The sequence below is a fragment of the Cinclus cinclus genome, chromosome 5 (assembly GCF_963662255.1).
Source record: "Cinclus cinclus chromosome 5, bCinCin1.1, whole genome shotgun sequence".
Lineage (NCBI taxonomy): Eukaryota > Metazoa > Chordata > Aves > Passeriformes > Cinclidae > Cinclus > Cinclus cinclus.
In genome coordinates this window covers 42,300,496-42,319,467 of record NC_085050.1, presented here as the reverse complement: position 1 = coordinate 42,319,467, position 18,972 = coordinate 42,300,496, and the positions used below count along the sequence as shown (strand labels likewise).

At 38.3% G+C, this 18,972-nt stretch overlaps 1 protein-coding gene across 1 annotated transcript; it reads right to left on the bottom strand.

The window, feature by feature from the left end:
- Positions 1-3,320: 3,320 nt before the first annotated feature.
- TMEM144 (transmembrane protein 144) lies at positions 3,321-18,294 on the bottom strand. Its single transcript, XM_062493725.1, has 12 exons — positions 18,279-18,294; positions 14,574-14,770; positions 13,294-13,416; positions 12,841-12,940; positions 12,149-12,229; positions 10,119-10,204; positions 9,339-9,393; positions 8,328-8,446; positions 6,925-7,044; positions 6,345-6,442; positions 4,363-4,416; positions 3,321-3,516 (listed from the first exon to the last, which is right to left on the bottom strand). The coding sequence occupies exons 2-12, from the start codon at positions 14,710-14,712 to the stop codon at positions 3,433-3,435; spliced, it is 1,059 nt and encodes a 352-aa protein (XP_062349709.1). The 5' UTR covers positions 14,713-14,770; positions 18,279-18,294; the 3' UTR covers positions 3,321-3,432.
- Between the last annotated feature and the right edge of the window lie 678 nt (positions 18,295-18,972).

Genomic DNA, 18,972 nt, shown 5'->3' with positions numbered 1-18,972 from the left:
TATTCCAATTGAACTAACAAATTCCAATTGAAATAACAAAAACTATTTTGGAGTACCACATGGGATTTTTCACAGAAAAGTGCTGGAAGAGGTAAGATTTTTTTCTTGCAGTCAGCAAGAAAATATCCAATAGGATATTGGATCCAAATTGATATCCAAATCCAATAGGATAGCTTCTAAAAAACATTTTAATAAAGGTTCTACTTGAGTTGTCACAAGCAAGAATTTTAATTAACACCCTAGCAGTCAGCAATTAAGTCTGCACATCTGAGAGCTTTACAACATTGACTTGAGAACTGCATCAGACTACAAACATTTATTTACATGGCAATTGCTATGGGCAGGAGGTCAGGGTTTCTTTTTTTTTTGTTTTTGTTTTTTTTTTTAGTTTTTTTTTTGTTTGTTTGTTTTTGGTTTTTTTTCCCCCAGAAAACCAGTGATCTACAAAACCTAGGAAATACAAAGGTGTTCCTGCCCTGGAAGATTTAACTGTTTCCTGTAATCGTATCCAGTAGAGAGATGCTATGCCTGTATTAAAAGTTAACAGCATCCCTCAAGAGAGACAGCAGAGGCTGTAAGATCATCTATCCCAGGGAATGCATTAAGGATGAAGGGAAAGGGAAAGCAGAAAGGGTCTGTAGTGCTGCCTCTCATGATCAAGGAAATAAGAGCAGCCACAGAACCACGTACTTTCTCCATAGCTGAGCTGGGTCCATGTCTATTTGTGAAGAAGAACAGCCCTCTGGCTACTGGTTTGGTTGGGATGTTTTCCTGCAGTACATCTAATATCCCGAGCCTTTAAAATCACAGCTGTTACAGAGATGATGAACAGAACATAAGATTTGTAGCAACTCCCATAGAATACAGCATGGAATATTGCATCCAAGTTTCTTTTCTTTATATAGAAAAGACATTTCTTTATGTAAAGTGATCATGATTCTAGACAACAAGAAGCCCTTGAGTTGCAAAACTCTGATAGCATGCCTGCATCTGTGTTGCTCCTGAGGTGGACTAGGCACAGGCAATCATGGTTGGAAAATCAGCACTCTCTGGCCATCCTCCATGCAGGGGCACTGGAAATCTTGCACAGGGCCCGGAGCACCTGCCTGAAGTAGGAGGGATGTTTTTTGCAGAGTTCACTGTTCACTGAGAGTGTGGCTTCCCTCTGGCCAGGAGACAGGCTGGTGGAGCAACAGGTGCTGTGGCCCTCTTCTGTAACCTGCTTGCACAAGGCAGGTTGACCTGCTAGGGAGCAGGGCTGAGACATTAGTAATTTATTACACATAAACTAGTGAAGAATATGCACCTCACTGCCACCTTAAAGCATATCTGTAAATCTGAGGAGCCTGAGGATACTGTATTTTGGTTTTGCCAATTCTTTGTCTATCAGCAACTTTTGGACATGGACTATATTCCTGGAATAGGTAAGAAGGGAATCCTTAAGACTGTGATCTTTAAGAAATTAAACAGAACCAATGAAATTAAAAAATGTCCCATTTAATTCAAGTTATTTCAAAAACACAGTGAATATATTACCTTCGCTTGTCTGAGTCAATAGAATAATGGCAAGGTAAGTAACAGTCAAGCATCTTTCAAGGAGAAATTGTGCCTGACCTGGGTACTGGACAGAAAAAATTACCAGTTTTCTGTTCAATACCAGGTATTAGAGTAGAACACATCATGTACTTTGACTTGAACAGTTCTACCAGATGTTATGTAAAAGATCCAAGAATGTAGTCTAAATAAAAGCACTGCAAGACACAGGAAAACTGTACTCAAAGGTTTATCAACTGTTCCCTGAAAAGTAAACACAAGTATTAGATACCAAAATGTAAGTAAAGGCCAGTATCATGCAGCATTTTCAATAATAATTTATAGCAATTATTATTTATATATTATTAATAGCTGCTTTGTTGGAGGACAAGGTTAACATAGAGCCCAAAGTTAGAGAAATGCCTCAGATGGGGAAAAAACTGTCAGACACCAAGTTCTGACACCTAGGTAGGAATAAACAACACAAGATAGGGAAAAGCAGGTTGAGTAACAGTTCAAAGATCAAATCCGGTGCAGAGCAGACAAAGAAAGGTGGAAGGGAGAAAGCAGAAATTATGATTGCAATCTAAACATGTTAACCATATCAAGCCATGATGGCAAAAAGCTGTGATTTGTAACTATGAACAGAGCTTGCAAACTGGATGGGGAAGAACACCCATAATCTTTGCTGCTGCTCTTCTTGGTTTTTGGAAGACTGTAGCTTGACTGCTATGCTTTGGCAGATTTGCTATGCTACACAGACCTAGTCCACTTACAGAGAGAAGACTACAGAGAAACCCCACTGCAGGCTTCCAGAAGCTTAAGGTGGTATATAAAAAGGAGGGAGAGGGACTTTTTGTATAGGAAGACAGTGACAGGGCATGTGGCAATGGTTTTACACTCAAAGAGGCTGGGTTTAGATTAGATGTTAACATTAAATTCTTTACTCAGATGGCAGTGAAAGACTGGAATAGGCTGTCCAGAGAAGCTGCTGCTGCCTCATCTCTGGAAGTGTTCAAGGTCTTGTTGGATGGGGTCCTCAGCAACCTGGTCTAGGAACTGCATCCCAGTCCCTGGCAGAGGGGCTGGACCTAGATGACCTTTAAGGTCCCTTCCAGCCAAATCATTCTATCACCAGGAAAGAGAAATTACAAGCAAATTATAAGCAAGGGAAGACTGCAGGAGCTGGAGTTGTCTAACGCACTGAAGAAAAGTCTAAGGGGAGATTCAGACAACATGCTCTGCATGTATTAGCTACCACAAGTAAGAAAATAAACAGTCCCTGTCAGTGGTGGTTATGAAAAATGTTGTGAAACAAATGTAATTTAATTTCCAGCACCCATTTTACTCCATTTGAAGGAAACAGAGAAAAAAGTCTGAAGTGACTGGAAGATAACTTTTTATGTAAACTAATGATTTTAAAGAATAATACTTCTAAATAAAAGAACAGTTTTGTTATCCTCATGTGTGTCAGTGTCATATGGAATAGTTCAAGACATTTATTTAAGTCAGTAAGAAAATGTTTTAATAAATCAGTTTGCAAACACATACAGTATTACAGACTAAAATTAAAATCACTATTCACCATCACAGCAGTAAACTGCAATTTATGATAACATGGAGTTTAGCACCTGAATGAAAAAAACTAATAATTAGTAACAACAAAATCATTTAGCTTTGAGTAATAAAGTCCTTTGATTTTCTTACTATACCAAGAAAACCAAAAAATTATTTCCAGATTTTCTTTCAGGCCAAATGTTTTAATTTTCCACTTGGCTGAAGCAAGTTAGGGTAAATGTTGAACATCCATTATGAAAATTATTATGTATTGCGATCTACCAACACTGTTGTTCTATTTGTGTTAAACGCTAGCACCATCTACTGATCCAGAAGGTCCTTTCAAATTTTAGAAAAAGCTGTAGAAAGTGATCCAGTCAAAATGATGCAAAAAGATACTGACAGTAATATGTAGTTTTTCAGTCCCTGTACAGGCAAAAAAAGAAAAAAGGAAAATATCACCTTGACATTACTGATACCACTTGAAATAAAAAGTAGAACAAAGTACTAAGTCTCATTTAGGCAGAGATTATATGAAAAGAATGAAAGGCTTAGAGAGTTACAAAGATTTGGATAATGAACATTATGATCTTCTATTGTGGTGCAACACTAATCTGCAGTGGAAGACACAGAAATTCTAGTTCTAGACCCAGTGATGCCTGATGAACAGTCACCAAAAATACTGGGAAAGATTATCTCCAATAGCAAGTTAAGTACCTATGGATCCTGGATAGATAGGCAAAAAGAACCTGGTATTACACTGCTAGTGTTCAGTACTTCAAATTCCACTAGAAAACTAACTTCTGCCCTATATGTTAAAAGCCAGTAAATTAGCCTGCTGTAGACAATCACTGCTGCATTAATTTAAGATATTTATATTACCCTGTAATTACAAAGGTCAATTAACCTGTTGCATCTTTACATCCCTTTGTTAAAACTGACCCTAAAAAATGCAATCTACTTGCTGATGTGTTATTGGGAAAACAGCTCATTCCCCTGCCCCTCTGCACCTGGCATCCTGCCCGTGCTACAGTCTTCATTTACATCCACTGCTCTTCACATAGCTATGGAACTAAAATCTTCATTCCTGTAAAAACTGTTCACAGTTCTTCAGGTTTGTTGGAAAACTTAATATTGCATGATAACACTTCCAGTTTCATAAAGCAGTACATGCAAGGAGGAGAAATCTGAGATACAGCTGTATACCAAGTCATGCTGTTTCAAGAGTAGAAGCAAGCAAGATATATTAGGTAAGAGACCTAATTACATTACCTTGATTTCCTTAAATACAAGTACTCCCCACATTGCAGCAACAAGGCCAGGACCCTAAAGAATAAGATCAATTTGTACATTACAGAATTTGATTAAAATTTACTCTTTCTCATTACTGCTCTCAGGGTGGTTGAATTTTGTCTGGATAACTCATTTAGGTCTTTCCATTCTGTAAAAATGAAGCACTCATAACAAAAGCGTAAATATCGCTGAAATGTTACTAAGTAAGATACAAAAAAATCTTCATGAAAAGCGAAAGAGTCAAGAAATTGCTTTTTTTTTTTCACAGTAGGCACAACTTTCTAAATTACACTGCAGTCTGGTCCAGCTGTTGCATGTTCTGTCAGTAGACTCCAAATAACATGCCTCACTTTATTCCAGATTTAGAGTCCACAACGTTTCCTAACATTTCCTTTATTAGCATGACTAACTATTGGACAAAGTTTTATTTTATCACTCAGTATGATATCAAGAGACTGAAACATAGATGTACTTCCTGTATAGCTGGCACCTGGACAGAACACAAAGCCAGCCAGGGAGACAGTTTAGGGAAATTCCTGATTTTCCATGGTGTTGTTGTAGAAGTTTCCTAGCTAACAGCAAACAGTGATACACAACAGCAGCTTCCAGGCACTCTAGCAATACACTTTTTCCCCTGAGTGAGCAATAACCTGAATTCTCATCTCTGATGAGAAAATATCTGAATATGAAGCAAAAACTGGCTCTGTTAAAGCTTCCCATTAGAGCTGTCCTGAGAAACGCTTGACAGATATTTGGCCAGTCACCTCTCTTCATCCTCAATGCAGCTGATGGGGCACAGATACAGACAGCAAGAAGTGTCTCATGCTGAATATATGTGTGGGTGCTATTTCCTAGTGACAATGTCAACTATTATTTGGAGGGGATATTTCACTTTCTAGATAATGTGTGCTGTGAGAGGAATGAACTTTAAAAAATGGAACAAAGTGTTAGAGGGATGTCATTAATACCTCTCAAAAAATTTCCTCCTGGGTGAAATAAAGCAGCAGATCTGAACCTATGGTCCAGGTAGGGAGTTTCTCATCAGTGTTGTCCTTACATTTTTCATTTTGTGATTTTACATCCTTGCCCTTTAGGCATACTGATAATTAAATTACTAAAGCTTCTTTTCATTAATCCTTCAGTTTCTAATTAGAATTATCCCAAGTTTTGGTTTTTTTTTTCATTGCATACTGCAGGGTATATTTTGACTTACTGCATCTTGAGGCAAAGCTTAATCCTGATTAAAGTTTTTTCATTAGTTTGCTTACAAAATACAGCTGTTAAGCAAAACTGGTCTTAATATTTATGAACTCTCATTTGCCACCTTTGTGTCACCAACCAGTGCAGTGTCAAGGGAGTAAATACAAAGTCTACTTTTACCTAGTAACTGGAATTTATGCTTTAAAGGTACATCATAAACAGGAATAAAACAGAGACAGAAGAGGCCAACCTATTTTCCACACATTTGCATAAGAACATTATTTTCAGTAGTACATAATCTGTTCTGTTTGTTCAAGAACGGTAAAAAGAAAGAAACACCAGACTTAATCAAGCAAAATGACTACTAGGGGATAAAATTCACAAATTCAAAAACATTGAGGCCAAAATGTACTGCCCGGGATGAAAGCATAAAATAATTCTTCTTTAAATCACTTCAATTAAATAGTTAACATTGATATAATTCTGTTTACAAAGCTTTGGCTTTTACATAATCTAAAGACTCACACTTTCAATTCTTCTAGTTTTTCTTATGCTAGACATTGACCAAGATAGTGCTTATCACAGTCATTCATGTTCCTAAAAATCCAAAGACTAGTGCAGATGAGCAGAGGAGGCACTGTATACCTTTGACTAAAAATGCTCTAGACCCATCAAAATTTCAACACAGTTCCAAAAACAAAGGGGTAAAAAATACATTCACTTTTAATTCTAGTTAGATATTTTATTTTTTATATACTTACTGCGGTAATTATTGGAAAGCTGACTACAGCACTGAGATAGTGATTGGCCAGGAACCAGCAGCAATTGGCTATTGCCCAAAGCACACCAGAAACAAACCCTAGAAAAATAAATCCCAATCAAAAACATGCATAGCAAGGTATAGGCAGAAGTTTGTCGAAGTTTTATACTTACAGAAAAATGCAGCAATTGTATATATGTATTTTACTACGTGAATTACTTTAACAAGCTGGCTCTGGCAAACTAAACCAAAGCTCAAACGATAAAAATTAGCTACTCCAACTAAGTAGCAAATTAATTAAAGTTCATTATTTTCTGGGCAATGTGCTCTCCGCTCTGGCAAACAATTTTTGAAAATCTGCAGTGTCACTTTGTTCTAGTTTCAGATTAGAACAAAAATTATCACTGTCTCCTAACCTTCATTAATTAACCTAATAGAAGTGCCCTTTCAGAAGAGACAAGAAGTCAAATGAAGATACTTGAAAGGTGAACCACAATTCTAACACACAACTTGAACTAATAATTCCAAAATGGTCTGAATAAGTAGCTGAAATGAATTGCTAATTTAAAAACCAGTCATACCTGGCAATATGGCATGGGGATAAACATAAGGTTTATTTTTCCTGACTGCACAGTAGATCAAAAAGTAGATGGTACTTGTAAGAAATATTCCACTGAAATGTGCAAAAACATAATCTAAATCTGAAAGAGAAATTACAAAATGATAGTAAGAACACCAGTTATTAATTAAAAAAGTATTTTCACTGCTAACATTCATATAAACAGAAATGCATAAAGGTGCTACTCCTAAGAATTCAAATTCAAATCTCATTGTCCTGGATGCAGCTTCCAGTCTAACTGTGGATGCCTACAAATAATGATACCTATGAACTAAATGCTGTGCTGACTTATTACAGGCTTCTAAGCATTCCTATAAGCTGTTATTTTCAGAACTCTATTATATATTCCTGAATTAATTTTATAAAATCTGAGAAAATCCTCAGGTGAGGCTACAAAACTGGGGTGGGGATTTTACGTAATTGTAGATGGCCAAGTGAGGTTGCAATTATGTTCTTGTATTTTTGTATCCTTGTTTTGTACATTTAAGGGCAAGACAACTGCACAGAATATGTAAGCTAAACATAGCTCAGTTTTGTCCTTTTTTAATCTTGAAGGATGTATCAAAATTTTGATCACTATAATTATTAATTAACAATTATGAACAGCAACAAATACTTTATGGATTTTGTATGTGCTAAGAGAGTATTTCCAATATGGCAAAGCAGAAGCATAATAGCAAGGTTATCCTTGTCTCCTTGTAAATTCTCAACAGGAAAGGCAGCTATGGTAATGACAACATCTGTTTTGCCTGGCTGGGGAATATATACATTGCAGTATTCAAAATAAATTGCATACGACAATGGCAACATTAGACAGTCTCAGCAGTACTTTGCTCATAAGGTGCTGCAGGCATTACCTGACAGTGGATAACCTGAATCTTAAGGAAAATGTTTCTGGGGGAATGTTGCTTGAAAACGGAAGTTAAGCTTACATGAAATTGTTTCAATTTAAAAAGAAACACATTGTTTTAATTACCTATGTTGTTACATATCTGCTCTCCTCATCAGTTATGATCAATCTTTTCTTCCTTTGTTGCTCTTGGCAACTGGCAAGCTCATGCTCTTGTTTAACTCACTCTCTACTCATACAAACTCTATTTTGAGAATGCTAGTATTTAATGCTTTCAGAAACATACCTGCAAATTAAGTATGGTAGTCTTTGTGCTGTTTCTCAGTGTTTTTTATGGTGTAATTCAACTCTGAGAAAAAGGGAGTGCTAGGGCTGATTATGACAAAATCTAAAGTAGTGCAGAACCGATAAATTGTCACGGTGTATTTTCAGGCATATCAAGAATTTCAGCCTATGCCTTCGAAAAAGCAGAACACAATGATGAAATGAAGTAGAAGTGATATATTAGCCTTTACCAAACTGACTTGCTCCTGTATATACAGTTTCATTTCTTCTTCCATGGTCCTTGATGTAAAGTACTGGTACAAAACTGGAACCGTAGAATATTCCTGCTACTATAGCCAGGCCACAGCCTCTTTAAAAATAATAACAATTGGAGAAAATAACCTTGCATGAGTTAAAAAAGTAGACAAAACATGTAAGCCCAATATTGCAGGTAAAAACTGTGCATCATATAAAAATTGCTAGCTATAAAAAATTTATTTTATAGTATATATATTATTTATAATAAGCATAATATATATATTTTATCACATTTTTATTTTCTAGTAGAGATATGGTTCACCTAGTTTCCCCCTACTTTGCAGCCAAGCAACACAGACAATTCCTGCTGCAAAACCCAGCAATCTAGATTAATGACATGGGAAATTAACTAACTAGGATTTCCTAAAAGCAGAGCTAGAGGACAACAAACAAAAATTAAATTTAACATGCTCCTACCCTCACCTCTGTTGCTGCAATCTATATATTCTTTATAACTTTCCAGGTTCATCACATCTTCATTCCTTTTCTCCATCTCCAGATTGCTGTGCTCTTGGCTCCCCACACTGGCTTCCTGCTACCTTGCTTCCACTTTGAGCACTTTTACTGTCTCCTTACCATACTGCCATGCCTCTTCCAGCTGTATTTGCTTGGAAAACACACCTGGAAGCATGTCATGGGTCTCTTCTATGTTGGAGTGCTAATCTCCTGGGTGCTAAAACCCAGCTCTCTAATTATGGAGTTGATATTGTTATTTACTTTGCCAAATGATATTTTTCACAATAGTACCTAATAATTGGTAAGGTTAAACACACTCAACACTGCCAATGGAATAATCTAATATGCACACTACACTAGTATGTAAAAACCTGTTATTAGTGTGTGACTTTGCTAGGAAACCACAGGACACAGATTTTGCTCTTACACTGTGTTTAACTACTTTCTCCGGCTACTGTGCACCAGCAGAAGAACTGTTAGCAACTTACATGAGTCTCCTTTTTGCTGGAGAAAGTTTGTTCACCCATGAGTCCTCAGTGGTATCTTCAGAAGCATTAATAGACTGCAAAAAAAAAAAAAAAGAGTTTCCATGCAAATTTAATTTAGTTTGATTTCTTAAAATGTGCAAGTTCTTGAAGTGTCTTCTGTGATTCAGTCTGGTAGACTGGAACCTCTAGTGAGCATTGAGCACAGCTAGAAAACTCTCATGGCTCTCTGTTCAGGGAGCCACTGAGCACTGACCTCTGACACAGAGGTACAACCGTAGGAGGAGCCTGTGGTTCTCCGGTTCTCCTTGCATACTTTGTGCTCCCTAAGGAGGAGCGACAGCCAATCTGGTAACCCTCACTGGCCCTCAGCCTGTGCCACAGCTGATGATGACAGCAACTCTTGACAGTCTCCTGGCTCTGCAACATGGCAAAACCTGGCCTTTCACCTAACCACCCTCACAGCTTTACAGCTAACATTTCATTGAAATTGCTTCCTCTTCTCATAGAAGAAAGTAATACACTTTTATATAATGTCCATCATAATGAAGAAGGACTTTCTAAGCCGTCTAAAGCTGACAAACAAGAAAGAACACTTGGGAATACCTCTTCTGTTGCCAATATTCAAAATTATATCCAAGATCCACAGATTAAGATACAATCAGCACATATCTATGTTTTATGTAGTCTACCATAAATCCTAGCAAACCTGACTAACAAACACATTTTTTGTTTTAAAATGGGTATGTATTTTCACTGTGTAAAATAACAACTGTAGAGTACTTACACTTTCTCTCAGTAAAGGTGTGCTTTCTAATGAAGCTGAAGAACTCTGGACTTCAGTTTTTATAAAAAGAAATATAACAGCACTCAGAAGAGAAAAATACACCAATGAATACCATGTCAGTTCATAAGGACATAACATTTAGTGTCCAGAGACAAAAGTTTTATTTTCAGGTACATTCCTTTGTTTTCATTATTACCCTAGAGTCACTGCAGTCCAATTAAAAATGCTATTGCTTTAAAGTCCTAACTTACTATGATTACATATATATGAAAGATATAAATGTAATAATTTTAAGTTATTAATTTGACTTAGCTAACAGACAACCTAAGTTAAAGTAAATAAATCAGTTTTTGTCTCACTTTATATATCTTTCTTCTTATGCAATGTGATTGAAACATCTTCCTTTAACAGTGTGTAGTTACAACCACATTAACAACAGATGCTTTAGCTAACAGTGCCCTTTTGCACCAAACCACATATAAATGGAACACATGCTTGAAAATTCTATATGGAACAGCTTAAACCTACACAGAATGGCCTTTATACTCACTCACAGAAAAATGTTAATTTTTAGTCTTCCATCATATGTGAGGGATGGAATACTGCTGCTACAGGGCCTCGAGAGCATGCAGAAGAAAAAGGGATATTGCTCAGTGCTGCTCGGTGCATTAAGTGAATAAAATGGAGAAGAAAGGGTAATATTACTACTCTTAACTGTGCCTCCAGGAGATCAGGTAAATACATGTAATCAGAACTGGAAGGATCTGTTTCTTTCATGAAAAACATTTTTATGATCTAGGATTTTTTTCTCCTAGCTGTAAACAGAACATTTCCATTTGAAGAAGGATTCATCTCCTACTAATGAAGTAAACATAGGTATAAAAGGATGTTAGTTTCCTCCAGGGAAGCATATAGAGTCCACACAGGAGATTAAAATGAAAAGCCTGCTTCTGAGCTCCACAGAGCAACATACACAGGCTTTGTGCAGTTTGCCAGGAAAACATGTTTGCTCAAAATCTCTCTCCCTGTTGGTCACTCCTCCACGATATCTTAGAAACAGGAAGCAGGTGGTGAGCAGCATGAATTCATCAGGCAGGAATAGCAGTACTACAACTATTTTCTCAGTACCTCCCAAAATCATGTGCCACATGTAACTGGAATGGATACAAAGCTGCAGACTCTTAGAAAAGAAGAAAAGTGGAAACAAAAGTCACGAATCTAAGGCAGAAGCTCTCTCCTACCAATCAGAAACAGCTTATCTCCATGTTCTTAATGCCCTTCTTTTCTGAAAGACATTAGGTTCATGTTCTCTACTTCTTAGAGTAAGCCCTTAGGATTTAGGACCATCTTCCCAGCCACCCAGCTGGAAAGCAAGAACACTACTACATAACAAAGATACTCTTTCCTCTGTGCTTGGACCAAAGCGTATCTTCATACAAAGAGCAAACATGCAAAAAAAAAATAAAGTCCTTCCAAAGATCTTGAAGGAAGACACTGCGTAGGATTTGGAAGTGTGGCTCAAGACTTACAAGACACAGGAAAACATGCAAAGCCTCTGGCCTTTCATGGACCCCAAAGTACTAGGGAAGAGAGTTTGTGGCATATTCTATTGTTAGGAGATTAAGATTTGTACCCCTGACTGAGTGAAGTGAGATCAGAAATCTGAGGTTTTCTTTTACAAGATTATTTTAGTCAGTCTGTCCTCTGACAGGATTTGGGAAAAGTGAACCATTAGAATAACTTAGCTAGGGAGGCAATCCATGCATCTCTGCTTTGGCTTGAACATGCCTACCAGCATAAAAATGTATTTCTGTTTATGGATAATCATTTCACCCCTGTACTGGATAACATGTCTACATATAAATGAACACTGACCAGCTAGGTATGGACAGCTCATCAATTTGGAAGTAAATTGAGATGCCAAAAAATCTTCAATATAATTGCCCTCTTGATAAGTCATCCTGGTGGTTGCTTACTAAATATATATTTTACGTAGGAGACATTAATTATAAGAATAAATTTCTACCTTATAAGTGAAAGTCCAGCCCCAATATAATTTAAGATTGGTCTTGATACCTCTTCCGGGTCAATTCCAAACCAACCAAACCTGGAATATTTAACCAGTTTCACTTAGATGCACTGACTTTATACAAATAGTTAAATTATAACCTAGCCTTTGAAGTCTTGATTCATGTAAATAATTCTGCTTAAATATATATTTTCAGTATTAGATCAGTGCTCCAGTTGGCTTGCAAAATGTTATTTCTATTTTACAAAAACAACCTTTACTTTAACACACATTTAAAAAAATACGTATATTTAAAAACTGAAGTTAAATAATTTTATCAGACGACATTGTAGAAGAAAAAAATACAAATACATACTAGTTTTACATTAAGAAATAGATTATTTATTGACTCAATAACATCATTGGGCATTTTTTTCTATTAAAATACAGGAAATACAAAAAGCTAAAATAGATAACTTGAGTAGTTTCCACTGAGGAGGAAAAAGTTTTAATACATAGGATAAATACTCTTTAGTGGTACACTTGGCAGTGTTATGTTAACACTGGAATTGATGATCTTAAAGGCTTTTTCCAACCTGCCTGACTCTCTGATTATACAGGTGAGTTTTCACTGCAGTTATTAATGAAGACTTGGCAACATTCATTATGTTATTAATTAATTAATGACTTAAGGTTTAAAACACACTTACCTTGAACTTGCCCAACCTGTCAGCAAATTAAAAGAAGCCCATATCAAAAGACCAAGAGCTAAGCCAATAGTTTTAACAATAGGGACAACTGTAACATTGCCTGAAATACAAAAACCAAAACTGAAATCAGTTAAAAAATAGAATGTGATCTTGTATATGTTTACTTTAGGTCCCGTGCCTGGTTGGAAGGCAAAGAAATTTAGGAAGCTATAAGGTAGTTAGACCCAGTGTTTTTAAAAAATAAATACACTGAACACAGACTTTTCCTCCATATCATTTTAAACATTATTTTTTGTGTGAATTTGCCTCTTATAGAAAAAGCATAATAAAACAGTGTTTACTATAAAGGTACAGTTCCATTAAGAGTGAGGCATTAAAGAACTGAATAACTACAAAAGAACTAGTATCTTATATACAGAAAAGTTTCAAGAATTGGAATATCTTTATTCTCACCTGTAGCCCACATAAAACCTCCAACCATAGCCAGAGGCCAAAACCGGGGGCAATTCTGGATCAAATTGACCACCACAGAAACTATCCATATGGAGGCACAGAGAATCCACTGGAAGAACATGCCTGTGGAAAAATCAAATGCACACAATAGGGTATTTGTAGAATACTGCATGTGTGAATCTCTCAACAGAATATGTTTATCTTTGATACAGTAGTAGAGAAAAAAATTTAAAAAGTGGCCACTACCTTTGTGAATGTCAGAGAACCTTGTTACAATTTATTCAAGGTATGTATTTTTAGGGTGGGTTATAATTTGGTTAACCTTTCCCTTATCATGCATTCTTCCTACAGAGCTGCAAAAGACACTTTGCTGGACAAAGATTGCATAAGCTCTGCTTCTTAAACACATGAAAATTTTGATGGACTCCTGACAAAGACGATACTCAGTTGCTGCAAACTTCTCCCACCACCCCAGTAGCTGCTAACACAGACTACACAGGATGAAACTTTTTCAAAGCTCAACTTTTTCCAGTAATCCCAGACATTGAGGATGGTCAGTGACAGATCTCTTCTACCTTTTTTTTGATTCTTGATGGGTCAATTAGGCAGACCAGTTAGCTTTATACCAGCTGTGCTAAGACTTTCCCTTGAAAGCCCAAGCTTGTTAGGGTCATATTTGGCACAAAGAGCAGAGGCTATATCCAGTCTGCAATGCAGGTACTAGATCGCAATAACACAATGGCAGATGTATTAATCTACAGATCTGGTAATTGCTTATGCTTCATATAAACATGAAAATTTAACTTAAACCTAGTAAAGTGACAATATTCCAAGTAGAAAATAGAAATGATTGCTTCCTCTTACCCAGTCACCAAATAAAAATTACTAAAATTTCAGGTTTTGTTTTCATGTTAGGTGCACAACTGAAAAGCAATGTTTTAAAGTCCAGCAACTCTTACCTTATTTATAAGTAACACTGTATGCATCCAAGAATGCCCACAAAGGTAGAGCAAAGAATATTTCACTTGCCATTGTGAAATTCTCATGAAATGTACATCATCACTGTCAAAGTGCACAATTTATAAAAAGGCTCTTCTAAAGATATGCCACATCCTGAAGCAGTATTATTGCTTTATACCCTAACAACAGCAGATAAAATTAAACATACTCTCTGGATTAAGGCTGTGATGATGTCCTTGATACTCTAGTAATTTGCTGGTAAAATATTATTCCTTTTAGTAAAAACAGCAAAGCAAAGAAAATAATATAATTAAGTTTACCATCACCAGTATCAAATTTCTTGACAGGAACAAAGTTTGTCCCAAAAAGGAGGACAGCTACTGCGGACGAGGTAAAGCCAATAGCTAGATCTGTTCCACTGCTGATGTTAGCAGCACTGTAAGCTCTTCCGATACTCATCTCTGTACTGAAGGTGCTTCTTTCTGTGGAGTTGTTTTGCTGCAAGTCCTGACAAAATCTGGAATCAAAGAGTGGAATTAAGTATGTGGACCATTAATTAATACCAACCTACTTTAGAAATTTGAAACTTAAAGACCCTACTTATGAATCTCTTAAAGCTGAAATAAACTGCAAAGAGGTTCATGTAGAACCCCATGAAAACCTGCCATAAAACATGAAAAGTGACTTAAGGACAGATAAAAAACCCCCCCTGTATATTGTATGTTTTATCTGAAGACACAAAAGGTGAATGTAGAGGTGTACTCAGAAGTTGACGACTTGAGTCCGTGAGAGTTGTGGGAATCACTGATGCTTTAGTGCAATGCTATCAGAATATTCCTTATTCCTGTAGGCAAAGCGGGCCGGGGAGGAGCATGTCACACTGGGGTGTGTCAAAAACAGGGTTAGACAAAATCTTAATTGGCAGAAGCAGTTACAGCAGACCCATTGTCAAGAAGTCACTTGTCAAGGACAAGTGCAGAGATTCTATAGATGCCACAGTGAGATCAGTATGGAAACATAAGGTAACCACAAGCATTGCTCTAGCTGATACTAAATATGAATAAAGGTTCATTTTACTGTGGGGAGCAAAGGAAGAAGCTGCCTCTAAAATTTCTTTGTTCGTTCCAGATACATATAATAAGAAAGGCAAAGATTGTTTTAATCCCAGAACACCTCTGACTTTTTCTAAAGGGGGAAAGTAATCTTAATCTCTAATTCAGTAGATGTGCTACACATATACCTATGATATGGAGTATAAATTTGACAAAAAAGGTGTCTCTGAGGACAATGAAAACAATGTGAACTTCATGTACATAATCTTAAGACTGCAGTTAAAAGACCACATACAAGAAAACCATTTGAAAATTTAACTTCAAACAGCAATAGGATACTTAATATGCTCTTATAGCAATACACATTAAATCCTCTGGTCAAAGTAATGCTATTTACACTGAATCAAAAACCATTCCAGTGCAGTTTGCCTTTCCCCATCATAGGTGGACTAGCTACTGCCTGGAGAAAATCTGAAATAGGATGGTAGAAATTTTGCCCAGTCTTGTAAAAGGTGTTGTGACTGTACTCTCTGCACACGAACTGAGCTGCTGAACACTCTTCCATCTTATTTTACCTAGTCTTACCTTCTTCACAGTCCTTAGGACACCGAAAACTGTATCTGCTGAGGTTATGTTTTATCCACAATTTCAGCACGGCCATCAGTGATTAGCAGATGAAAAGTTTGATTCCATAACTAATATAGCAATTTAATCTCTAGAATTCTTCCCCTTGAAAGATGTCAATATATTTTAAACTTGAGTACTTAAGAGAAACAGTGATGACATTTAAAAGACACATCATTAAAATGGCACCGTTGTTTCCATTAGCATTATCTTTTTCTCCCTCACTGTTCATCTTTCTTTCCTGCTTACAGGATAAGCTTCTCCAAGAACTTTTCACTGTATTTAAGACTCTTCTATAAAGTATGTCTTACCCAGGACCTGTAGACACTGGGCAGTGCAAATAATAATGCTAGGACTTCTTCCAAGACTTAACTTCACAGGATACGCAGTGACATGCCGTGAACAGATAAATAAACAGATTAATACACATAAAGGCTGATATTAGCTTTCTTCATTCCATCAAACTTGACTCACTGAGTGAATACATTTAATTCATCAGGTGGACAAGTAAGGCATGAGAGTTAGGTTTTGCCCAGAAGACTGTCATGCTGTTAAGGATGTAGAAATAAAGCTGATTACACTGCAGCTCTGTGAATGCAGGAATCACCACTTCTGCCTTCAAATTTCAAAGGCTGTTAGTATCTTACCTGCATAATGACTTGTTTATTTAAAGTGGTTTATCAATCTTTTTCGTTTTGCACAGAGAAATGTTACTTCAAAAATATTTCAGTTTTGTATCTACTAAGAGAACTGTGCTGCAGGGCAACATATTTTTCTGCTTGTTTCCTATCTTCCAAAAATGCCTGTATTGAGAACAATGAAGACTTTTGCACAACTGGAGAAACTGAATTGTCATCCCAAACATGGAGAGGAAACACAACTTCCACTTAACCAAGAGTGTGCTTCATTCACGCTATTTAGCACTCTGTAACTTTCCAAAACGTTTTACAAATTTGGCTAAATTTTGCACCCAACTTTGAACTGCATTTCAAATTCTTTGAGAGAAAGCTTAATCAGGCAAGGCCTGAAGTAACCTGCTCTAACTTTGATGGCAGCACTGCATTGAACCAATGACCTCCAGAGATCCCTTCCAAGCTAAATAATTCTAATATTGTATGGTCAAATGTCAAGAGCAAATAATTGTCACTCAGAACTAAGTAGACTGTATTTTTTTCTACATCCTTTCCACATCAGACAGCTGCTGCAAGTTCACTAAAAACCTCTTCTCTTCAATCCTATTTTGTTGATAGATGGAATGGCATATGGGCCTCCAAAGACTTAAGAGGTAACATGCCAAATCAGAATAAATGCTAAATGCTGAAGCTGCTACCCTTTCAAAGCATAGTGATTGTTTCTGAAACTCAAGCAAAGAAAACTACAAGTGATACTGTTATTGAAGGTTATTTTTCTCACTAAGTTGCCCTTACTGACAGACATTTCAGGATTCTCAGCAGCAGAAAAAAAAAATTTGCTGTTGGATGTTAGAATTTTGTTGGCACACCGGTTGTCACCGGTTCACCCCACTGGAGTGCTGTGCTCTGCATCTCCACACTTGCCTCAGAAATATGATACCCACAACAAATCATGATGCTCACTTATTGCAACAGCAAACATCCCTGCGATCTCTGCAGACAGGGACAAAATCAAGAGGCCCTGTCTTTGAGGGCTTTCACTTCAACGGCAATCCAAATTGGTGCTAAGGGTCCAAAGAACCTCTTTGCTAATTGAGCGGGTATTTTTAAATGTTGCATGTCAAACTGTTTATTCGCACATTTCTATTACCCATCGACAATTAAGGGTGGATATTTTCACTCTTAACTTAGGACACTCCTATGGGTTCCGAGGTGGCTGAGATCAAAGTCCCCAAGTGACACCACAAACCTTGACTGGACCCTTGCTCAAGAAATCAATCTCCTGATATAATCTCTTTCAAAAGACGGTCTTCGAGCACTGTTTTCACTAAGTGCTATCACGGAACAAGGAAAACGCTCAGCTGAGCGCTCCACCCCGGCCGCTGCGGCTGCACTGACGCCACCGCGCCGGGACTGCGGCGGGGCAGGCCCGGGCAGCGGGTGGGACACGGCCCAGCCCTCGGCCCCGGCAGGGCAGCGCGGCTGCTCGGCACCGCACTCCGAGGGGACACCAGAGACTCCGCTCCAGCCAGACACCTTCCTTCCCCCAGCACCCTGTGCCCGGCTCAGCGCCGTGGCAAGTTTTAGGGCGCTCCGCTCCGGAGGGGAAGCCGGTCGGGATGGGCTCATCCCGACATATCCCCGGCCCCATCCCGCCGCCCGCGCCCCTCCGCGCCCGCTCCCGCCGGGATCCGCACCCCCCCCCACACACCCCCACCTCCGCTCACCGCGGCCTCCCCTCCGCGCCTGCGCCTCCCGCATCTCGGCCCGCCTCCATCCGCCCGCTTCCATCCGCTTCTGCTCACTGGCTTCTTCTTCCCCGTCCGGGAACCGGGCGGTGGCCAGTAATGTTAGACTGCCTTTGTCTCGTCGCCACGGCGGAGGGGATGTCCCGGGGCGTGGGCTGCCCGCCTGGCGGGGAAGAAACACTAAGAGAAAACTTAAATTAATGCACTCGCGTCGTAATAAAAGCACCTTTGGTCCTCCTGGCCGTAAGCGTGCGGATGAGGCAGTGCCCTCCCTAGTGGAAGTGCAGTTGTGGCCTCAATAGGCCGGTGCTGTGACCGTAAGTGAACAGTCACACAATAAATTAGGCTGGAAAAGACCTCTGGAGATAATCGAGTGTAGCTTGTGAGCCAAGACCAGCATGTCAGCTGGACCATGGAGTGCACTGTCACTTCCAGTCCTCAACACCTCCAGGGACAGTGACTCCGCCACCTCCCTAGGCAGTATATTGCAATGTTTTCTGTGAAGAAATTCTTCCTAGTGTCCAACCTAAACCTCCCCAAGCTGAGCTTGAGGCTATGTGCACTCAATCCGGTTGCTGGTTGCCTGGGAGAAGATACCCTTCGGGTGGTTGTAGCGAGCAGTAAGATCTCCCCTGAGCCTCCTCCAGGCTAAACACACCCAGC